The following is a 24,614-nucleotide window of genomic DNA, read 5'->3' as shown; positions in this document are numbered from 1 at the left end:
AGATCTCCAGCATGTCACTTAAGCCAATTACGTGTTAGGACATTAGCCTATTTGTATGCAAAGAGAATTTAGGGAGATGCCTCTGAGTCCCATGGTGAGGGTATGTTGAGCCCTCTTTGTCAGTGGACCCTGTCATGGCAGTGCATGGCTCCAGCACTTTGGTAGGTTGAGCATCCCATACCTGAGGGTTGCTCTGCTTGGGTCTGTCAATAGCAAAGACATCCCTATCCTCACCATACCACTGTATTTCATGTGTGGCAGAGATCCACATCCTTTGTTTTTAGATCCCTTTGGCCACAAGTGACACTGTGGAAAGAAGACAAGTCTTTGTCCCTTGGTGTAAGAGATTCCTGATTGAAAAATGTTTGCCCTACACAGCCTGTCACAGTGAATCAGATTATTAACTTGATTTACTATTATTATTAAAATTAAAATATATGAACATACATGAATATATGAATATATGGATTTTCTCACATTGTCATTTACAGCATCAGGTTTTCTTCCTTTCTCTTTCTTGATGCCCTAGTGCACGAATTTTCACAATATAGCTGAGTATCCTGAGAGTATGTTTTATTTGATGCTTATTTGAGAGCATTCCAAATGACGATAGATAAATGGTACTGGCAGGGGTGTTGGAAGGGCTGTATTTTTCTCATTACCATAGTGTATATTCTACAAGCTTATGTACTATTTAGATAACTGCATCTCTAAGCTGAAACTGAAATGGCAAGCTGTCTGTCAAGTTCTTGGCTTTAGCACACATTTTCTGTAAATTTGTTGGTATTTGCTGGGATTTACTGGAGAGTTGATTCCAAAGAGTCAGCACTACTTCCAAATGGAAAGTTGTTTCTCCCCTATACTTGTCTTTGTCCAAGCAATTCATATGTGGTATGAGTATGAACCCGGCATCAGTGCCAGGCTGATGAATGGAATGAGAACAGAATGAACAAAATATGTCGTTTTCTCAGAAGAGTTTTGGTGTTATATTATCTTTTAGTTTAAGAGGTTTATAGGTATTTCTATACATTATGCATTTTACCTATAGAGTAAATTCTGTCAGTCTGCAATTGATGATTTTCATTTGCTGCACACAGCATTTCTTAGTTCATCCGCTTAACAACAGCACAGTCCAAATGATTTCTGGTTAACATTGACCAGGGCGAAGACCCCTGTACAGGACTTAGATTACATGCATCATGCTAATGCCATAAATGGACCTGGCTAGTGGTGTAAAAATCCTTTCTACCCCGATGTTTTGTGAACTTAATGTTTGATATAATGGGATAAAAATGCCTCTAAATTCTCATTATACGATATATATAAAATCAGGCAAAGGCACAGTTTTAAAATAGTCTCTGTGCAAGCATTGTAAGGGCAGATAAATGGTCTTAAAATAGCATTATATTTCTATTAAACAAGAAATCAGTCAGACGCCACCTGCTGCTTTTGGCATTTTAAAATCTGATTTGGAATAGAGAGAACAAATGATTGCTTCTCTGTCCCCCTCTCCCTTCCTAACTTTGAATGTTTCCACCCAGCCTTCAAAGAGAGCAGCCTGTTTTTCCAAGGCTATTGGTTGTAGTCAGCGGTTATTTAACCTACATCCACAATGAATGCATCCAGTCTGAACTAGACTGATTAGTACTGAATCTGTGATGCCACGGCGATCAGGAAATAGAGCGCTTGTTTAAACACCAGTAATGATTTTTTTGTTGTTACATAGCTGTCATGGAAAGCTAGTGTTGATTGCTTCAGAGTGGGGAGGGGAAAAAAATATAAAAAGAGAGGGAATGTAATCCACTTCACTGTGCAGAATCTTCTATTACTCATTGGTACATGCTCTATGAGAAGGATCTACGTGAGGTTTAGATCAGACAAGAAAATGCTGCACATGAGTGTTTCTGTCTGAGTCCAAAATATCATCGTTTTGACAACTGGAAGACTACATTCTTTGGTTTTAAGCAATTTTATTGTTCTGGCTTGCAGTTGAAAGTGAAAAAAGGGCAAATGCAAAAATCTCTACGAGCACACACATATTAAGTACTTACACAATCCAGCAATAGTGATATTTTCCAAGTGATAATTTTATCAATAATCATTAACCGACAGGGAAGGAGAAAGAATATAACATTTATTACCATCAAGCAAGAGATAGTGCAACTTCTGTTCATAGTATGCAACAGTGGAAATAAAACCAAGGCAGTCTCAGATTTTCAGTGCTACCTGGGGCATTTAGCCTCATAATTTTTCATACATTTCACCAGAATAAGGGTTTTTTGCTCTCTGCCTAGATGAATATGAAAATTTCAGCCAGAGTTTTTGTAGCCACCCCTTAATAAAATAATTCAGGCATGTATATAGAATGTGTTATTCTCAGCACTGAAGCATTAAGATCTGAAAAGAAAACAGTACAGCATGTAAAAATGAAATCAGTAATATTGTCTTCAATATCGCGTAAGAAATTTCCTTTCAATAGCTAGCACTCTGGAAAATCAGCTGTCCTTGCATTTCAGATAATTACTTCTTGTATCATGAAGTTCTGTATTTGTGCTAGTTGAAGTGAAAAAAATATGCTTCGTGTAAATATTCTTCCTCCTTCCATTTTCAAGATCTGCTCGATGGAGCCATCACATCTTCTTTATTGTGGTTTTGGAAATAGATGGACATAAATTACCTGTGTAGACTCTTTTTGTCTTTGCCTAGGAGGCGGTGAATTAGTCAGAGCCTAAGCAGTCAAAAGGTTCAAAAAGTCTCCCTTTTGTTCTTTGTTTCAGATTTTATTCCTCACCGTACAGTATTCCAACAAACCGCATGATTCCACAGACATCAATCACACCATTCATTGCTGCTTCCCCTGTCTCTACATATCAGGTACGTCAGATTTCCGCTTGTCTACTATTTTTCCCAGTTAATTATGTTTTGGATGTGGATGAAGGCAGAGTGTATACCATAGGAAATTGTGTGAGTGCTTGCACTCTTGAGTCACACTTTAAACAAAGGTCTTTCTAGTAATATTCAGGTATCATTGGGTATAGAGTTTTAAGTGTTTCCTGCATTCTTTACAGTAGTAATGAAAACCACCATAATTTTTTATTTCAATCAGCTGCTCTAGAAAACAACATTTTGCTTAATTTACAGCTGACAACACCAGAAAGCTTATCATTCTTGATTGAAATGTTTTCTCAGTTTGTCTCCCCTTCATTAGCCAAAACTTTTTAACTGTGTTTTTTTATCATTTATGTTGACTGCATTGTATTTTGACCTTTTGACCTCAGCTGTATTTGCTCCAGTAACAGCATCCTTTAAAAGTGCTCATTTTTATCCAGTAATCCCTAACAAAAAAAATTACTTGAGGATAACTGCCCTCATATCCTTCTTTAGTCTGCTACATGCATTGTTGTTCAGAATTTCTCTTTTCAGCATATCCCTCACAGATTTCCACTGGGAAATTATTGTCTTGCTTTGGCTTTCTGAAATGGAAGTCAAAACCAGGGTGTATAGTTTTATTAGCTATTCTCTGGGAACATAGCACTTCACAGAAGCTGGTCATTGGCTATACCTTTTCCAATTTTAGTTATTTCTGTCCTATGGCATCAGTGCTTTTCCAGTCCTGAGTCTTATCTGAAATAAGCAATCCAAACTTGCAAAGCTGCAAGGTGGTCTGTTTGGGTTGGTTTGTGGGGGGTGGGAGTTTTGAGATGGTATGGTATTGCTTACAGAGAATTCTGGGAGGTTACTCTGCTTTCAACTTGATCTTCAAAGACAAATGATTCTTGTAATTTTCTTTGACTTTTGTATTATTTTATTTTAGATGGGTATGTAACACTTGCCAAACCAAAGTTGTTTTGATGAGGTAAATTCAGCAAATTTCAGTAAGTGGCAAACCAAAGAAGTGTCAGAGCCAGAGGCATACGAATGCACCTCACATGCAATTTTCTTGGTAGCGAGGCAGGCTTAAGAGTTATACTTCCTCCCTCTTATTCAGGCAACTGAATTCAGGCCACCCAGCCACCCACCCACACATCACTGCTGCACAGTTCACATTTGCTCCCCTCTTTCATTCTGGTTTGAACCGTTGCATCCATTTGTGGTTTGATGCATTTGCACCAAAAACATTCATTTTTATTTTTTTAACCCATATCATTCTCCTCAGATAGGTTGCAATGTAAGCCCAAAGGCATTTGCCCTGGCACAGAGAAGAAACTGGAAGGGTGCAAGAGTGGGAGCAATGAGCAGCAAGCTGTGGCAGCTCTAGTGTATTTTAACTCATGGGGATTCAAAACATAGAATGTTGTAGTAAAGGTGTGTTTTCATGTGTATGTGCTGGTTTTGGTTTTAAAGATGTTTTGAGGAACTTGCTTTTCAAGAAAAAATATACTTTGATAAATGTATACAAATGTTGAAGCACACGTTATACAATTAATACTCATCACTTGCTTCATGAGCAAAATCACAGGGCATCTGGAGAAGTGAAACTTTGTAGCTTTCTCCTTTTTATCCCTGATCATGTTCTGTCTGAGGTGTTACATGCCCATCTCTGTGAGCTTGGGGACAGCAAGCGGGGTGCCCACTGATGTCTGTAGCACAGCTACATTTTTTGTTTATTTGTTGTGTGTTGCGGTGCCCAGACTGATACAAAAAGAGACTAAGATACACAATTCTTGGGGCTGAGTCTGAGTTATTGATAACATGTGGGCCATTCACATGTAGCACAAAAGGGAGTTATGGCTCGAAGATGCCACCACAAATATGCAAACACTCTGTAATGCGTGTAGTTGTTAGTAAAATCGTTCTATCCTTGGAATGTGTTACATGTCAGTCATAAGGCAGAACAACAAAGAAGGACTTCAGTGAGGCATATGGAGTTCTGGTGGGAATAGACCAACCCCAAGATGCCCAAGCTAAAAATGATCCTGGAGGGGAGAGACTTCTTAACCTAGCTTTGCCATGAGAGCTTTCAATTAGAATAAGTTTCAAATACTCTGAATTAGATCTGCAGCTCTTACGGAAAACAGAATAAATAATTCTGGGATCTCTGAAAATGTTATACCTCTAAAAGTTCATACAGATACTTTTGTAAATAAGCTTTGAACGTGTTATGTCTCCTGCACTCAGTTAGATGACATGTTCATGATGATATTGATGGATGAAAGGAAACAATACAAATGAAAAAAATAGGACAATATGGAATGTTGAAGACTGCTTTATGAGATAAAATGATGTGAATCATAGAAGTGGTGCAAATCTCAGACTTTCGACTTTGGTAGAAAACATAATCAAATGAAATTTGAAAGCTTTATTGTCAATAACTTTATGAAGCATAAATTAATTTTGTGTTGAGTTGCACGACTTCAGTATTTTGTCAAAATTAGCACCATAGTTGTAATACAGAGAATATTTTCAAGCAAATCTTTGAGTTAAGTTTTGAACTTTTCTGTGCTAATTATAAGTATTTAATATGCAGGTCCAGAGTACTTCATGGATGCCTCATCCGCCATATGTTATGCAACCAACAGTAAGTGGATACTTGGTTATATCCAGCTAAAAGTGCTTACATTGTAGCCTCTCTCTGCTTGTCCAGCCACATTAAATTCCTGGGTCATGGAAGAGCAGCCAGCTGCTACCTGTGACAAGAGCCCTCTGCTGTAGAGATTCTGTTCCTTTAAGGAGCACCATTTGATTTGGTGGAAACAAGAGGATGGGTGATATGTTATCTGATTGCATTGATTGTGAGAGACTAACTAGTTCTGAAGTGTTGCTTGTGAAGCTCTGCTTAGGGGTCTACAAGCAAGATAACTGCATTCCTTCCTACTTTGAATTGCCAGGATCAACACTTTACCCTTCCCTTATATGCCTGTCCATCAAAAACTTACCTGTGTAGTTGTATATAAAGGATCCTCACTAGTGCATTTCCACATAGTGGGAAAGGGTGAAGCACAACTCTCTGAGGCAGTCTCTACCAAATCTGAATCTGCATTATTATTTGATCGGTCAACTTTTTTTTTTTCCCCCGAGTAAATTGCCATCTCTATCAATTTATAACTACTGCTTAAAGCTGCATTACACTTCTAACCAACATTCATTAGAAGTATTGCAGCTGATTTTTTGTTTGCCTCACCAAAGAGTTTTGGTCACTTTGTCTAAACATTAGCAATCTACCAGAAGCAGTCACCATACTGAATTCCACTATATACAGATTGCTTTAGTTCCATTTCCTACCTTTGATCAGTTTTTCAGGTATGGATCCACTTAAGAGTGTTGTTAATCAAAATTTAAATGTGTGCTTCACATATGCATCAATACATTGATTTATACAAGGAGAGTAAAATTACAATGAAAGTCTATGCTTAAGGATTATTTGTTATTCACATTTGGGTTCAAATATTATGACTTCACAATAGAGTAACTTCGGTGAGAGTTTGCTGTACAACAGCATGAATATAATTGCACTACATATCAGTTTAGTAGTACAGGACTCTCATCGCAATTTGAAGCCCCCTTTCATTTCTCTTAACTGTTTGGAGACAAGTTCTTTAGTTTTCTCTCACCAGGCAATGACTATAGCGTGGGACTGACTGTCTCCAGGATGCCCAGTTCCTACCTCTGCAATACTGCACCTCTCTGCATCCCTTGGGGGAAATTTCCATCTCAATGAAGTAAAGCTGCTGCTGTGTTCCTTGTAGGGAGATGAATTGTATTGAACAAATTCACAGTTACAAATCAGTTCTGTATTCTAACATTTGGATTTAATTGCAGGCCACAAGATATCTTAGATATGTAGATATGATGAGTTATGAGACTTGTGGAAGTCTCTGATCCTCATAGAAAGACTCACTTTCTAAAAGAAAAACCTAAGCACTTTACCAATCCCAGTTTTTATTTGACAATATTCAGCAAAACATTTTTCTGCATTACTAGAAGAGGCTTTCTGGCGTGGTTATCAAATGTATTTACTCCATGCTAAGGACATGAAAAGAAAACTATCTTTTATAGTGAGTGGCATCCTCAGTATGCCAAGTTAAATTCACATTCATTGTCAGCAAGAGAGTCATGTCAAAAAAAGGATGTGTGCTTCTAGGTGGAAAAGCAGAGGAGCAGTGGATAAGTGGTGTAACATTCCAGTTCCAGTGTCATTGACATTGTGGAAACACTTGCATGGTTTTCTGTAGCAACCCTGGTCTCTTCACCAAAAGATTTTTCCCTTGTATTTCCCAAGACTATGTTCTTAAGTAAGTGGACATGAGGCATTTAGTACTGAAGAAGTATAAAAGCAAAAAGGCAGAACTACCATTCCCCAGGTTTCATTGAGAGATGAATTCTTTATTAGAAATACCTGAAAAATTGTCGGAGTATTACCACACAGAGGACTCATGAGGCTTCAGAATTGATGGTCTGTTTTAAAAGAAAATAAAGAATGTGTGTCCATTTTAAGTTCACTGTAGTTTCATGCCTAACTATAGACTCTATTCTAGGCACCTCCATCGCTTAAAAAATAAAATGAAGAAAAGATTACAATAAAGTTGGCAGAATTTAAGATGTGAGTTTTGGTAACCCCATGAGCTGATGAAATTGGGAATTTTCTAATTTGGTTAGTTGTTTTTTCTTCTTGTAACTTAGTTTTCCATGTTATTATCTAAATTGCCACCACTTTACTTCATAATATTTTATAAGGTGATTGACTGTCGCACATGATGTCCCCCTGGAAACCACTGCAGATAAATATTACATTCCTCTTGCCCCAGGAAGGAGAACATTTTGTTAAGCCTCTGTTATTCTTTGTAAGTAGAGATGAACTCATATAGAAAGCACAGTTTGAATTGCTCAGACACTGGTGGTTAATTCTTTGTTTTGATTATAAGTATCCACTAAATCATGTTACTAGATGATTAGCTTTTCATTTCCAACAGAAAGTCCTACTTCATATTTATGTATAATTTAACATCACGTACTGTCCCTCATGGCAGAAAAACAGGCAGAACCCTGCTGTAGAGTAGAGAAAGGAGGGTTTTCATTCTGCGTCCTGCACACACAGGACAGTCTTATCCTAGACAGGCAAGCTTGCCCACAGAGAGAAGAGCTGTGCCGCACAGTGCTACCATCCTGTGTCTGCCTGCCTCTTCTCTGCCTGCCCACCTCATCTCCCTTTCCACCCACCTCCATTTGCAGTAAATACCAAGTCCTTTCTTCAGTGATATTCCTGTAATAGGATGGCCTGCCAGACGTGTCGCTCCTTTATATATCAGTTTCAGCTATGTTTTCCTGATGTGTGCATGTGTGCATTCTGTATGCATTTACTTGGTGGATTAAAAACTTCACTATAGTAAAAGATTGTATCTCCAATTCTTTCTCTAGCTTTTTAACTACAACCACATAAGCCTCTGACCCTAACAAACAAAAATGACATATATATTAACTGGAAAATATTTGCATATATTGCTTTCCATTCCCCAGCCTTGTTTGTCTTCTTACTTTTGTGATCCCTTAAAAACAGATAACAACCAAAATTTCATTCTCTGAGAAAATAACAGTCAGAAAATTTTTCTCCTAATGGGAGAAAGTCAGACGGACAGTCAAGGAGTCTGCAGGTATACAATTGATATTGTAGGTTGATGCCAGTACAATTTAAAGGGGTTTTATTTTTTGTTATCAGTGATTTTTGCTGATCTTATGCTAAGAGCCATGGAAAAATAATATCAAATAGGTTGAGGTAGTATTGCTATTTCTGAATAAATAGTATTAAAAATATGCTGGCATAGTAGGGTCACACATGAAAACTTCTCACATCTTTGTACTTGCACAACCTTCAGAGTTTTGGAAAACAGGATTCCTGAATCATGTGGACGTGATGAAAAATTTACCTTGAGGCTCATGTGTGACTCAGACACTTCTGAAAAATGTACCCTTTGTAAATTGAACCTTCACCACTTTTCCCCATATTGACTGCACTGTGTCCAAGTAAGAATGACTAAAATTTGCCAGTTTTGTTGCTTTGCTATGTGCCCTGGTCACTCTCCATAGCTGTAATGGAAGACAAGCGCCAAAAGAGCTATAGCAGGATGGGTGTGGATTAAAATTGGCATAATGTTTAATGCACTGATAGCAGTCTGGGCTCTGTTTAGTTAACTGTAGCTTTCAAAGTACAATGCTCACTCTTCCCTACTTGAAAAAAGTCTTGTATTTCATTACTGCCTCAGGATAAGGGTAGATGGATAGTGATGGCAGAATCAAAACATAAATAGGATAAGAGTTATTCTGGGGATTATAACATTTGCTGTATTATTGTGTTTTTCCCGTAGTCCCTGAAGGCTGTCTGACAGTTCAGGGTTTACTTTAAAAAAAATGTGTTTATAGTAAATTCATATATAGACAATCTCATTTTTTTGATTCAAATAATTTTTACAAAAAAATGCATGTACTCTTCCTCTTTAAAGGCAATTTTTTTTGGTGAGCCAACAGAAATATCCTACCCTAATAGTCAACGTACACATTGGTTTTACACTTACGCTCTTTTATTTGCAAGTAAAACTGTGTGACCATAAGTAATCACTGGGTATGCACAGATACATGTTCTTGTCAGTCTGGAATAGTTTCTACATAATAACTGGAGTACGCCAGTGGAGCATAAAGGGTGCAAGCAGGGTAGCATATGGTAGCATTGATAATGATAAAGGGTGTTGGGGAGCACTTCTCTTCTGCATGTTTCTCAAGCCCTTACAGCCCTTTTAGAAAGGTCAATGTCTTAAAAACACTTATTATTTTTTTCTGTCTTCCTTCCTCTGGCTCATGGCTGAATGAAATCTGTCTTTAAAAGCAACAACAAAAACGTTTCATAATCAGTGTCAAACCCCTACTTTGGTGAGAAGTGAGGCTGAGTAAGGACTCCAAATTCTTGCCTTTTTATTGTTGTGCATGAATGTAGCATAAAAGGTACAAATTGTTCAACTGAAATATATCAGTTTTCATTTTCTCACTAGTGACTTTGCTTTTTTGGATAATACCCAAAATACCACAGCAGTTTCAGTGTTTTGATTCCTACACTCTGGAACAAAGAAGTTCCTTGTGCTCCAATCCACATCCCTCTCCCAAGACAGCTTTCTCCACCTCACATTTATTCCCCTACCTCTTTAGTAAACAGAGCCAGGACTCAATCTTGAGTTTGCCTGTTTGAGTGTAAGGAAATAAAGGATGTCCTTTGCAGACAGTTGAGTCCTGCTTCCAAGATGAAATGTGAGAATTCGGCTGGCTGGTATAAAAAGTAAACAGGAAATAATCCTTAGAAATTGGAATCTCCAGCTAGTCTTTTAACTTTTAGCTGTATATTTTTAAGAGATCCTTTGAACGTGAACTTACTTGAACTTTTAAGGCTAAAGTGTTTAGAGGTTGAAATAACTAACCAAACACCAATGCCAAAGTTCTGCTGAACAATTTTAATTCCAGTGTTTCCCGAGACAGAAGATTGAAGACTGCCGCTTCTATAACTGATAATCAAGACAGTAATTGTTAATGTTCGTTTGGGGTAGGCAGACTCACATGAGGTCATTTCTGCCTCTCTCTCACCCAGCACCCGCTCTAATATAGGTGTTGTCTCAGTGCTACTAAATGGGTAATTTCAGACTCAGCTGAGCACGTGCTGACCTTCTTTAGTGCCAGGTGTTTTTGAGTTGAGGAGAGCACCCACGAAAGAAAAGCAGTGCCCAAGCTCAACCAACTCAGACCTTTAAAAATAGGTGTAAACAATTCACCCGAGTTACATCTACTCAAATGTAGCAGTTTGTACGTTTGATTATACAATGCTCCTGGAATCATATCAAAGTACTGCTGCAGTCACTCACTCTGCTGTTGTAAAAATTAATGTGAATGCCAGGAAAAGATATATTTAAATTAGATTTCCAACCTTTCTTGACACTCTACTAGAGCTCCCTAGTGAAAGCGAGCATTTTTTGTGATGGCAGCAAGACACACCACATATGGATTCACTTAGAAAACATGGATGGGAGAACCGCAAATGTTTCCAGTAGACAAGCCTGTGCATTTGAGGAACTTGTGCTGTGCTGTTTTATCCTAAAAAACTTAAGAGCTCTAGTAAAATTTTCTCTTCTTTCAAATATTCTGCAGATAGTGTGAATACTAAATGGATAAAACATCAGTCTAAGATTTTTGTTTAAAGACATCTACATTAGTGGAAAAAACATATATTTATGATTCATAAAAATCTATAAACATAAATGGAAAAGATATTTGGAAAAGAAGACATCTGACACTAAATTTGAAAGGTACCCAAGAGACTTTGAAGCCAGGAAATTCTAGTGGAGGTTATAGAATATTGATTTCTTTTTAACAGGAAAGATGCAACCTTATCCCTCAACCTTCATTGTCAAGAAAAATCTTAACACAATAGCTGTTTAAAAGTGATTTTATCAAAGGGGACTATTTTTTTGAAAGATAGTTATTAATGAATAGACAATAGAGTACCTTCTGTGGAAGAATGTAGTGCATTTTTAAAAAAATCAATCTAATTTTTTACAAAGCATGCATTCTGCTTTAACTTTTCCAACTCCATGTACATCACCTTAGAATATTACTAATCCTTTATTTTATATAATATATGTAATGTCTCTGGTTTCAAGTAGATCTGCATTTATGTCAAGTTTTAAATTTACACAAAGTCAAAACCTTAACACAAACTGTAGAATTCATGTTGTGTTTGCCATTTTGAGCAAAAATTCCTCATCTGTTGAGCACTGGTCAAGTTAGGTATTGTCCTGGTGGTAGATTAATAAGTAGGCATAATGTGATAGGATCAGGAAAGAATGATGGACTGCGTAAGCACATGGTATTAATTATAACCCAAGAGTTAGATTAATGAGTGTGCAGAAAGTAATGGGCTCAGCAGAGTGGTGAATTAGGTAAGCATGTGATTTCTCTGATGACTTCTCAGTTTAGCTCACCATCAAATATTTTGCCCATTGTGGTTATGCATGCATAGATGTGCTGTGAACATGCTGAGGCATGTAACAGGTATATTATAGTCTCTCAAATCTACCCTCCATCATGGACCCTCTCTTATTGTGTGCCTAGTATTATCCATTGTCTTGCAGTTGATGCTAATGTTATCCATCTCCTGCAAGGACCACTCTGCTATGCCAGCTTAAGCAAATTAGATGATATGCATGTAGTAAGCAGGACACAAGCCTGCTTGTGACAAATTTCCAAGCATGTAAGTTCTGTGATGGTGGAGGGAAAGGCAAAAATTTTCATCTGCCACAAGCAGTAAAAAGCTTTGAATACGCTCTGTGGTCTGGGAGCACAGAGTTTTCACACTGGCTGGTGAAAAGGCTGGGAATGATCTGTGGGTGCCTTTCCCATGATGGAGATGTGGTTCTTTTCCATAGTGCAGTTAAGAATACAAGATGTTACTGCAGAACAGTTCTCCAGTAGAAAGGAACCTGTATCTTCTTTCTGCTTCCCAAACCCCATCCCTACACTGCAGAAAATGAGCATTTCCATTGCTGATGAGACATTGGGCAGCTTTGGAGAAGGGAACAGCCCTGTGAACCCAGAAGAGCATTATCGAGGAAAAGCTGTATTTTACAGCAAGATGCCAAGGCAGCAGCACTGTAACTGTGATAACTCCAAAATAGGAGTTATAAAGACTGTCAAAATGTGTTAAAGTTGTAAAGGTGAATTCCTGATAGTGAAGGATCAAGTCAAGTTTTAGACTATTGAGAAGATGTCCTTTTGTATACAACTGAGTAGGAAGGGAGCTATGTAAGGATCAAGGTATAATCTTGCAAAGTTAATTATTGTATTATTATTTTTTAAAATATGGTATTGATATGGGGGTTTGTCTCAGAGACTTCAACTGAATTTTGGAAATCATGCATACTTGTTCAGCTGTAAATGTATTGTATAGTTTTATTTATCCTTGCTGCAGCTCCTTTTTGACTTGAGCCTGCCTTTCCTCACCCTGGTTTCAAAGAATAAACATAGGCTTATAGCACTTAGTGACAGGTACTTTTTCATCTGCCACTGATCAGTTTTTTGACCTTGGAGAAAACATCTTTCTCCTAGGCTCAGTTTCAGATTTGTCTTTTTTAATCCCGGTCTATTTAGTTTATTAAACTGTCATACCACTAAATAGTATCTAGTAGATGTTTGTTAAAAGTCTGGTGAAACAAGGGTCTGTCTTGACTGATGTCTCTAAACACATCCTCACTATGATACTGTTAAGGTTTGAGGTTTTCATGTTAGATTTGATTTTTACTGTTATAAATCAAGAATTAACTTGACTTAAGAAAATTGAATCACATAGGTGTGAAACAGTAAGAATTAGAAGAGAATCATGCCTGCAGCAATAAGTTGATGAAGGAGACTCAGGCACCTTCTTAATCCTCTAGAACAAAAGCACTTCCGTAAATTACCATTATGTTATGCAAACCGTATTCAAGGACCAATTTACATAAGTAGGGGAAACTAGCTAATCTGTGTATTACTTATGATTGCATCATGATTTATTTAGTGCAGGAGTTGTGTAAAAAATTATAATTATGTACTCTAAGGACTTAGTGACCAGTTTATAAGACTCAACATTCCTGTATCCAGGAACCATGCTATATAATCCCTTGCAAAACCTGATTAAATAGTTTGATTTTATGCTGCTTGATAATCCTATCAGGACATTTATTTCCAAATACCTTTGCTCTGAGGCTTAGCACTGCATTTTTTAATTTCCAACCTATAGATGCTCCTATTCATTTTGTCTCCATCTGTTCTTGGTCAAACATTCTTCCCTACCTTCAGTAACTCTTGTCCCTTCTCCATGCTCACCATAATAATTTATAGACAAAAATTTTAGCTGCATTTTTATTTTCTAGGCTAACTATGTTAACATCACTGCATTTGTAGTAGTTTAGGGATTTTGTACCTCTCATGGCAACAATGACCCTTCTTTGGATCTATTCCACTTTGAATTCATATTTCTGGGACAGCCAGTGCTCACAGTTTTCCAACTTTTTTTGTGCAAATAGCATTAATATTTCCTTCTTTTCTATGGGACAACTTTGCTGCATTGTAAAATAATATCTTTTTTCCCTTTTACTCATGACTGGTAGTGAAGTAATCCTGTAATTCACTGATATACCTAAGTTTTTTCCTTCTTTCAGTTTCCAGCAGATACTCCTACGTGATGAAGGAAACCACATATTAGCGTAATTGTCTTCATGAAGTTGCGCCTTGCTCTGTATGATCCAGTTCTTCCTGTATGGTAGTTCAATTTGCCACTTTATTAAATGTACCTTACAACTTCGCAATTTCCCCAAATTTTATTATTTAAGGGCATTATTAAAAACATTGAATGAGAACAATCCTTATGGTGACTTTAGTGACCCTCCCACTGAAGCAATATAGCTTGTATTCTAGCACAACCTGTTATCATTTCCTCTTTAGTTATTCCTTTATCATCCACAAAGTTTAGTAATTTCTGGTGTAGCACTGCTTGAAATACTTTTATTGACCTTCAGAGAGTTTAGATCTGCTGCGTGTCCTTTATCTAGAAAATAGGTCGTTTTATTTTAAAAAATGAGGTTAGCTAACTCTATCTTTGATTTATCTATGTTCTATCTTCATTAATATCCTTTAGTCCTGTCCACTGGACCTGTGCTTATGTGTACCAGCTCTGCAATAGAGATGATCCAGTCCTGGTTCCTCGTTTCACCTTGAGCTCAGTGATTTCTGTGGGTTTTTCATCTCCTTTGACTGTATTCATTTTTCTGCTCAAATGCTCATTCTCAGAAAGCTGCTTCTGCTGTCTGATGTCTGTGTGGGAAATTGAGAGTGTCCTTGTCCTGCTGGGGCTACTTCTGAAGTACCTTCAAAGTGTCCCCCATCTTCACTGTGTGGGGAGCTAAACTCTGGGTTGTCTCCTTGTTTTTCATTTATCTTTATGAGAAACCTTTTTTTTAGGTGTTTGAATATCATTTGCGAAGTCTCAGATGGACTTTTTGCAAATCTTACTTCTGGCCTCCAGTTGTAGCTTTTTTTTGCCTTTTTTTTTCCCTCCCTTCTGTGTTCCTTCCTGATATACTTATTGAGGTGTCTGAGTAAGTGCCTGACTAATTAACACCTCTTTGACTGTAACTTGAAGAATCTTAATAACATAATTATTTTAAAATTATTTTTGCAAAGACAGTGCTAACAATTTATTTTTTTGTATCAATTTATAAATGTACACTGTGATTTGACATCCTGGAAGCTAGAAACATCCAAGATATCATAAGTAATAGCTTATTATTGAATATAGTCAGGTCTAACAGTATTTGCTATTCATTTTTTTTATTCTCATAAATAAAATGCTTTCTTTTCAGTTCAGATGCCTTTAGAAAGAATGTAATATTGACCTAAGCTTTGCAGTACAGAGGCAAATCATGCGTATCTTTCCTAAACTGATTTCAGTCCCACTGAAATGGAGTAATTGCTTAATTACAGTTTTTGAGTTGTAACCTTGTGTCCTTCTTTTACTTTCAAACTGGTGTAAATTAGGAGTAAACCCATTCTAAACCCATGCATTAAACAGTGTTTGCCATTAAGCCTCTTGTTGTGAATCAGTGGTATCTGAAACGCTGTTGAGAGCGTGGTTTCAACCTCTTTCTTACATGATTGCAAAAACAAATAGTGAAATGTAATAGCATAAACACTGAACATTCTTTGGCTGTTTCATAGTGGATTGATGAAGAATGAGTTGTGTAACACAGTGACAGATCAACAGAGTCTGAAGAATTTTGAAGGAGTGCCAAGTTGTTATTTAGTGAAACCACTACTTTTGGACTACCTGCCAAAGAGAGGCATTTCCAGCAGGGTAGGTTCTCTTATCAAATAGCCTATTGTTAAAAAGAATTTCACTTCTTCTTACCATGGTTTAAATGCAATTTGTTATTTCTTCTTACTGACTACAGCTTCTCGTTAAAGGATGTCTACTGAACAGCCTTTCCCATTCTGTGCCTTTTAAATAAGCTACCTGGGAGGTTTTGTAATGCCACTGCAGGCCTTATTGTCCAGGAGAGCTCATCTCTAACATCCATCCCAAATCTCAGGTGTAGCCTTTCACCACTGTGCTTTTCTCAGTCGAGTGGAAGTTATCTTTTCTCTATGCATCACAAACCACACACACACATCCCAAAGCAGGAAGACAACTGGGTTCCTCATTATCAGTTGTCTACTTCTGCCTCCTAAAAAGCTCTAGATTCATGGAGAAAAAACATGTGCAATGTCCTCATCTGCGGCTCACTTCCAGGATAACTTGGATGATTGCTTCAGCTTCAAGCTGAGGATCACTTCAAGCTGATCTCTGTGGTGGGACAAGAGGGCTGGACATGATTCACACAGCACACAGCCTGCTTTTAAATTGCCTTTGTACTTTTCCGGTACGGCAATCTGTAAATCATTATGCACCCCCTCTTTGCCCAATCCACACAGGATGTGAGTCTGTGTCAGTCCCAGCTTGATAGCCTTCCTCTTTAGTGCTATCAATGAAAAACTCCTGCTTGCAGCTTTGGAAATTACTAGTCTACTGCCTGCCTCTAGCCAACAGGGTGGGTGTCACATTCACAGATGTCCCACATCTGTCAGGGTTGAGGGTAGAGGCATATTTTCTGTGGGCAGGTAGGGGAAAGAACCTGCCGTTGTAAAGCTGGTTCATCCGCACTGCCACAGCTGCTCCTGGCTAACCCAGAGTTGCAGTGGGCCAGGAAAAGCGTGGTTATATGCATTCCACCACAGACATTTCTTCCTGCTGGCAGACCATGTCATTTTTGTGGAAAGGAGAGGATTGCTCTAGATGTACTTAATTTAAATGAGGATGAAGTGTTTGATGCAATGATCATTTCCTGGTGCTTGTCACAGGTCTTACTTCAGGGAGAGGAGGAGGTGGACATTTGTCAGGAGCATTTTGAGTGTTTCTGATAGACAGGCAGATGCAGCACCCCATCTCCCTGATTTGTGTCTGTGGAAGTAGCAAAGCTGTATTAGCTCCCTCGCTAACTCCTGCACCAAGTTCAGCAAGCAAAGCTGCTCATCATGACAGCTAAAGCTGTGACAGGCCACATCTCCCCTCAGAAATAACACAGGAATAGGAAGAATTTGAAGGGAAAGACCTGTGCAATTCCCCTGGTTTAATGCTGCCTTCTACAGAGAGTAGAGCTGCCTTCTACACCCAGTTCACATCTTCAACCTCCACTTGATATCCAATTTGATAACATTTCAACCTAAATCTTCACAGCTGTTCAACACCTTGGGCACATCAGCTTTACTAGGAGATGACTAAAGAGCCAATTTTATGCAGTTGGTTAGAGCATGGCGATGGGGGGGAAATGGTTTTTGAAAGGTAGCTTTGGTACTGTTGCTGCTGCCGAGAGTCTTGGCTCAGTTCTCAAATTTGAACTCACACAGCAAACCTACCTTCATACCATGCCAGTGTTCATATTAAAGCCAGGTGAGACCTTCCTGGAGTAGGTCCCAGGACCTCCATACTAGTTTTGTCCTTTCCTTTGTTTTGCCTTCACTTTCCTGGGTGGCAAAGCAAGACTATTTATCCTTGAGTGACAAAGTTCAGGTTTGGCTATAACCATGAAAAACATTTTGCTGGGCCTGCACAGGTGGTGGTCTGTGCAGGTCTTTGAGGTTACGTATTTTGTACTTCAGTGGATAGTAACGACAGATGTTTTCACAGGGGTACTATAAATGGATCAATGTGTGTAACTGCCATCCATTCAGAAAAAAAGTAATAAAATTGGAGGTGTTTGTGCTGCAAGCCAGGTGAGCTTATTACAAAGATTTTTTTAATAGAATTTGAGGAGTTTTGAGTACCGTAATCTAAGAGAACTTTTTCACAAGGGAACTCAGTGTTCAGTTGTGTAAATTTGTCATTCTTCCTAGAGTTCTACATGCCATTCAAATCTGTCTTCCAGATAAAAATCAGTGATGCGGGTCATGGCTCAGAGTGTGGGCTATGGTGATTAGCAGTGATCTGTTGGTGGTGATGTTCACTTGCCTCCACAATATGAAATGTATTTGAATCCTCTCTGAGCTGCTTTTCATCATTTTGTTCGATAGACAAGTAAAGGAACAAGTAGAAGCATGCCATGAATGTTGTTGTGTCGAGTGAAGTAGGAGACCGTGTCTTGCTCTTTCCTTTCATCTTCTTGGCCAAGCTGGGACAATATGTAACGGGGTATTATGCAATATTTATTCTTCTTCTCACAGCATAAAAAGCTATATTAACTCTTTTCTGCTGGTAAAATTCTAGTAGATAAATACAAGGGATGGAACTCTTTGAAGTTAATAATTCCAATATCCAGTATAAGTCATAGGCACATCAGAGGCATTACTTTTGTATGTTATATGTGCTAAAGGACAATAGTTTTACTCAAATTTGGTGGTTTCCCTCTGAGAAGTATTTTCTCTATTTCAAAGAACACTATCTATCATTCTGACATGCTCCAAAGTGGAAGCCCAAGCCAAACAAGCCAAGCAACAGCCAAATCAGCAGAAGGCTAGAATGTGTAACAGACAAAGACTAAAAATCTCAAAACAGTCTTCTGTCAGGCACTCATTTTTAACCTAGGTATCGTTGGTTAATGAGTTGCTGTGAAGTCAATGCATAGTAATGTGAAATTGTTTAACTTTGCTTTGACCGAGTCCATTTTGCTGACCTCTGAGTTAGGAACTACAGAAAATGTCATGAGCTGCAGCCAGCTCTTCAGACCTTCTGCAAGATCTACTTAGACCTTGAAGCAGCTGACCCAAATAGCAAGTGTATAGCAAATACACCTGATCAGAAGTGAAAAGATGAATCACCATCTCTAAAATATAGGACAGTTGCCAGCAAGTTTTAGAATTTTCGCTGCAGAATTAAGGGACTTGGAATGCAACTTCCTAAAAGTGATGAATAAGTTCTGATGATTGATATAAAGCTATAATTTTCCTGAAGGTTTTCAAAGGTTTCTGAAATGTTTCTGAAATATTCTAGTAATTGGTGTTGTAAAATATTAAAAATCCTGCCAGGCCGTCTAATTAAATACAGCCATAGTTGCTTCTCAAAACTGAAATTAACTACTCAGTTTGACATATTGTGAGCCTTCTTACACAGGTGGATAATTGTAGCTCCACAAGGAGTTTTGGTCACCCAGTTTCTCGGTTCAGTGGATCTGCAATTGAATCATTTCCTCTTAATGGGTGACTTGACTAAGTGGTTTGAAAGTAATTAACAAACACAGTGGACCTGATATTGAAGTGTATGATCAGCATCTTATCAGGAACTACTTATTTCCTGTGGGAAACTGCAGTCAACTTCTCAACAAATTCAGAAGGCAACTTGTTGCTCCTTTTTCTAAAGAAGCTAATCAAGGAATGGTTGCACCATCCCAGGCATGTTTTGACTTGTGATGAAGTGATCCCAGCTGATTTTAAGGGCATTTTCAGAAAGTCTGTTCTTTATTACTATTGGATGTTTTATTTGGTCACTTTTAAGAAAGCAGTAATTGTCTTCTTACAGATGCAGACTATTTTTTATCCACTAATACATTTTAATCTTGGTGCACAGCTGTTAATGGAATATGCTTCCACTCCAGAGCAATTCAGATTGATTTTGTTTCTACTTCAGAAATATATTACAGTAGAGCCACAGTATATAAAAGTGCTCAGTGTGTTGAGATGAACTAGCCTCACAGTATTTGCAGCTTCTAGTGGGAGCTCAGTACATTTAGAGAAGAAGTGGTGATTGATTGCCTGGTGCCTGGCCTAATTGATATGGCACGGAGTTAGTCAGAAGCTCTCAGCCCCATCAAAATCACACATGACATTGCTCCTGTGCCTCTTAATATTGACTGGGCAGTTCATATGATAAAACCAACATGTTTTGGAGGAGTCTTCCAGAGCTGAGTGAATCCTCCTTCACATCAGTTGCATTCTTTCCAGAAAGGCTTCTTGCCTGGAGTAGCATTACTCCTCCGCTGGAAATTTTTTAAAAGGATATTCTCAGGTCTGTTTATTTTTTATGGACTTGGATGCGGCTACTGAGATCCTGTGAGGTAAGAAGACTGGAATGAAAGTGGTCACAGATGACACTTGAGCTATTTCCACAGCTGGATGCACACCAGCCAGAGTAGGCAGTCCTCTGCAGATGAATTAGTTCGTTGAAGTACATGATACAAAACATCTGTTACAATGAGAACAAACAAAAACAATGTGCCTTTGAAGACTCTGATTTGTTGGGAGCTGCTTGCAAGGGTGCTGAATGAGGCAGTTGTCAGAAACATATTTAGGCTTGCCCTTGTGTGAACTAAAGCAAAGCTACACAGTAAAAATACCTAAATTCAATTAAGCAAAAGAGCTGCTTTTCCCAAATTTTGTTGTGCTGATTCCTCATGCAGCAATAGGGAGGGAGAGAACCCTTCTATACCAAGCATTTTTTTATACCCTAAACCACTTTTAATACAATGGTATAACTCCAGCTGAGTGGCTGTAAAATCTTAGAAGCTACACTGGTATAGTAACTGTTATTCTGTCAGTCGTTCCCTGTGCTGCTTTATTACCAGCTGTCTTGAAGTGCAACAGATGTTTTTCATTGTCACTGCCACCTGATGACAAATAAAACCTTCAAAATGTTTTTGCTTGAAGGAGTAGCTCACAGCTCCCAGCCAGAAGTAGACCTTCCCCATCACCCTAATGAGCTGAAGTGATCCAAACATTCCTGCCTCATTTTACTCTTATGAGGCAGCTACTTTTGGCTGCCTTTGATTTTTTTCTCACAGTTGAGCTGATGAGGAAGTAGGAATACTGGATTTTTATGGAGTAAACAAACATGCCGGGGTGTATAAAGACTGAAAACAGATCAATCAAAGCCAAGTGGTTTTCAGTTATTATAGGGCAGTATTGTTCTCATAGATAGTTTAAAGAAAATGGAATACTCCTAACACAGTATTTTAGCCATGGTAAGGATGATGCAGGTTAGATGCAGGTATAAACCAAAGCACTGGGTCCCTTCTCTTTTTTTTTTTTGTTTCTGATGTGAGCCATACTGTCACAAAGATTTTATGGATGAGAATTATATCCTGTATGCATAATAGGAAAAGGCTGCACTACCACAATGTGCTCCCAAAGAGGTTTGATGCCCAGTCTGTGTGTGTACAATAGATAGACAATAGTCGTAAAAAAAGAGTAAACAGAAGTCAGTACTTTAGATCAAGCAAGTACTAGGGATATGTGAATTTGGACCTGGAGATCCTTTAGTTCTTCTGCTGATGGCCTGTTGTGTTTGCAAAAGGCAGCTACATTTTTTTTAAAGGTTCAACAACTGAAACAGGAGCTCCCGTGGGTCTCCTGGATGTCAGATGGGCCACTGGGAGAGGGCCTATTTCCTGGCTTTGCATCTATGATACAGTGGTGGGTGTCAGGAGAGGTGAGAAGCTGCAGAGGAAACAAAGTTAAATAAGATTCTTGTTTAGTTCAATTGATTCTAGTTTATACTTTCCTCATGAGCAGGATGTCTGCTCGTATATGTAGTCATAATTTATTATAGCTGTACAAGACAATTATGTTAATCTTACTTTTATATCCTAATATTCTTTGATCTCATACACATCAAAGATGTAAAATTTTAGTCTTGTTGGTAATTAGCTAGAAAGCAAATATGTTGTCTGTCAGTACAGAGGATACAAAGCACAAGAAATTGTCCTGGGGGAGTCTAGATTCTAGACTAATTTTTTTTCTTCTCATCAGATTTTTATTTCCCTTTCATCAGTTCCCTCAGCCATTAAATAAATGTACTGGAAGTAAACTTTGCCATTGTGAAATTCATTTAGCTTATTAAACCACCTAGTCACTCAGTATGGATCCTCAATTGAGGAAAAGCTGTTTGATACATCAAACAAAAATGAATCAGTGTTTCTCAAACTTGCAACAACCCCTTGTGGTCTGTATTGACAAAGGTTTTATGCTTGCTTGCTGTTAGTTTTAAGCAGGCCCAGGCTAATGCTGTGCACAGTTCTGATTTGATTCACCCATTACAGTCCAAAGACTTTGATTCCTAACTTGTGATTAGGTCACAAGTCAAGAAGTCACAAGTCTCTGGTCAAGAACAGCAAATGAGGATATGCTAAATTATCTGGCTCTGCATTTACTCTTCAAAGCTGTCATTCTGGTAAGCGACAATATACAGGGATTATTTTGCAATTTCTGCAGTGAATCTCTGCATCAGTACTTTATGCCTACAGCTGGTGGATTTATACATCGCAGTTTATTCTGGGGATTGACCCCTCCCTCCACTTTTGTTCTTGAATTGCAAAGAGATCATTATCTTCATAAATTTGTTTACAGTCCAGAATTTCCATATGAATAATTTATGGCAACATTTCAGCCTAAGGATTCTTTTCAAGAATAACATAGTATTTATTAGATGATTTCATGCTGGAAGTTGTTATTAGACTTGCTTCTTTCCTGTCCAGAGGTTGGTTGTCCTTATCTTTATTAATTACTTCAGCTTCTAGACAAGATGACTATCTTGCCATAAAATAAAATTTTGTTTCTTGATTAAACAAGTCCACAGGCAGCGTAGGGCCACAAAATTTACAATTGCATTATTGAGGAAAAAAATCACTGAATTACAATCTGAATCGGAAAATAAGAGCAGAATCATCTCTGCTAGGGATAATTAGTTAATGAAAATCTGTCTGTGGTATAAAAATCTATTGGATACCTGCATAGCAATGTACAGTTGGGTGTACAGGATTAAAACAATGTGAAATACTGGTAGCATTCAAGTTCCTGACAAAATTCTAATTAATTTCAGTGGGGCCAGGATGTCAGGCCAAATTTTTCAAATTCACTAAGATCTGTATGTCACTGTGATGGTTAGATTATGGAAGTTTGAGCCATTGAAATTGCCAACAGCTTTTGGTAAAAATTTGTCCTCATCTAGTTCCAATTCTATGCTTCAAGCTGTGCAATTCTGCATTATTTCCTTGCATTTATAATAATTTGCAGTGACACTGAGCTAAAACACCACAAACAGGGTCCTTCATGATGCTGCAGTTCCTTGATAGTACGAAAAATACCACAAGAAATACTGCCAGAAAACCATTTTATGTTCTTTTCAATCGCACAAATGGATTTTCTGTGTGCCTGAAAAAGTCACTGTAGAACAGAAATATGGCTGCCAAGAGGTTGGTCTCTACTGGAGTTTATCAGAACATCTGCTGTTAGTTATGATGCATCTTTTGATGTCAAAGACAAAACAAGAGTTTGTTTGTTTTTTGAAGGAAGGAGATTCACACAGAATGAAGATTCACAAGCATGCAGTGCCCAGAACCCAGCCCTCAAGTCCCCATCACTCTGGAATTAATTAGAGTGCTCTTTTTCTATCCACACAGCTCTCAACAAAAGATGGGAATATTAGCCATTTGCCTATCATCTCATTCCTATTTATCTTCCTTTGGATGTTTCTTGTTTCCTTTTCCTCTGAGGCTACTCTTTGCCTCTGGCTAGGACTGACAAGACTATTACATATATAATACTCTGTGGATAATAAAATTTGGCTTTGTGGGCAGAATCAAATAATAACTCTAAAACTTGTCTTCAACTGAAAATGTGCAGAGGGAGAGGGTAGTGACATGGAAAAAGTTGGGAAAATACTGTCTTGACTCTGCTCCCAGAAAGAATTTAGGGAGTGGGGAGAGGGTGAGAAGAAGAACAAAGACAAAACATCTATAATCTTCCTGTTTTCATTTCTGGGTTATTGAACTAATTTTAAGCTTTTTTTTTTCCCTTCAAATTTAGATAAATTCTGAAATGACATGTCATTTTGAAATATAGTGGAAACATTGCTTTTTGACAGCTCCAATTTTTTCATTCTTTTGGTCACAATGATGTGCCAAGTGTGACCTGGATTCACAAGAAGTTTTATTCTCCCTCAAAGTGTTTTTTCCAAATAATTTACTGTTCATCTCAGCAATATGTGTATACCATCCAGCTGGCTTTTTTTTCTCTAGCTTGTACTATGATTTATTCCTCCAAAGCATAGAGATCTTCTTACCATCATGTAAAAGACGTCTTACTAAACTCATGGCAGACTCAGCTGCCTGATCAGTGCTTCACAGAAGGCTCATAATTCAGTTTAGGTCAAAGACTCACTCTGGTACATTTACCATACTAGTGACCCACCAGCTTTTTCTTCGCTGACTACAGAGCAAGGTGCTCTATGTTGTCTGAGACATTTTCAGAGCAGTATTTGGTAGTAGGCAGTTCCCATCAGCTGCCTTGTAGTCTGAAGAATTGACTTCAGGTAGGGTTTAGAAAAAGGCCTTGAAAAACTTGAACTGCTCTTTCTTGGCTCATCCTAAGGACCTCTGAAATTAGTGCTGAATGGTAGTTTGACTTCTAGATGCCAGAGAAAATAAAACAAACATAAACTTTTTTTCCTTAGAAACTGAGCACCTCTACAATATTCAAATAGCTGAAAGATCTTCAGGAAAGCTGCCCAAAAAACCATCTTTGATTTCAACCTAACATTCTGCAAATCAGATGATGTGTGGAAACCACACAGCCACAAAGAAGTAAAGAAC

General features: G+C 38.0%; 1 protein-coding gene across 8 annotated transcripts in view; it reads left to right on the top strand.

Annotated features, from left to right (window-relative positions):
- Positions 1-24,614, top strand: part of RBMS3 (RNA binding motif single stranded interacting protein 3) — a 767,181-nt gene that overhangs the window by 691,865 nt on the left and 50,702 nt on the right. For all 8 annotated transcript variants that reach the window (XM_064672487.1, XM_064672497.1, XM_064672475.1 and 5 more), the window contains 2 exons: positions 2,778-2,874; positions 5,468-5,518. In XM_064672487.1, the coding sequence (XP_064528557.1) occupies positions 2,778-2,874; positions 5,468-5,518 (148 nt within the window). The remainder of the gene's footprint in view (positions 1-2,777; positions 2,875-5,467; positions 5,519-24,614) is intronic.

The sequence above is a fragment of the Pseudopipra pipra genome, chromosome 1 (assembly GCF_036250125.1).
Source record: "Pseudopipra pipra isolate bDixPip1 chromosome 1, bDixPip1.hap1, whole genome shotgun sequence".
In the NCBI taxonomy this organism is placed as follows: domain Eukaryota; kingdom Metazoa; phylum Chordata; class Aves; order Passeriformes; family Pipridae; genus Pseudopipra; species Pseudopipra pipra.
The sequence above is the reverse complement of the archived record's forward strand: the minus strand, read 5'-3'. Positions and strand labels throughout refer to the sequence as shown.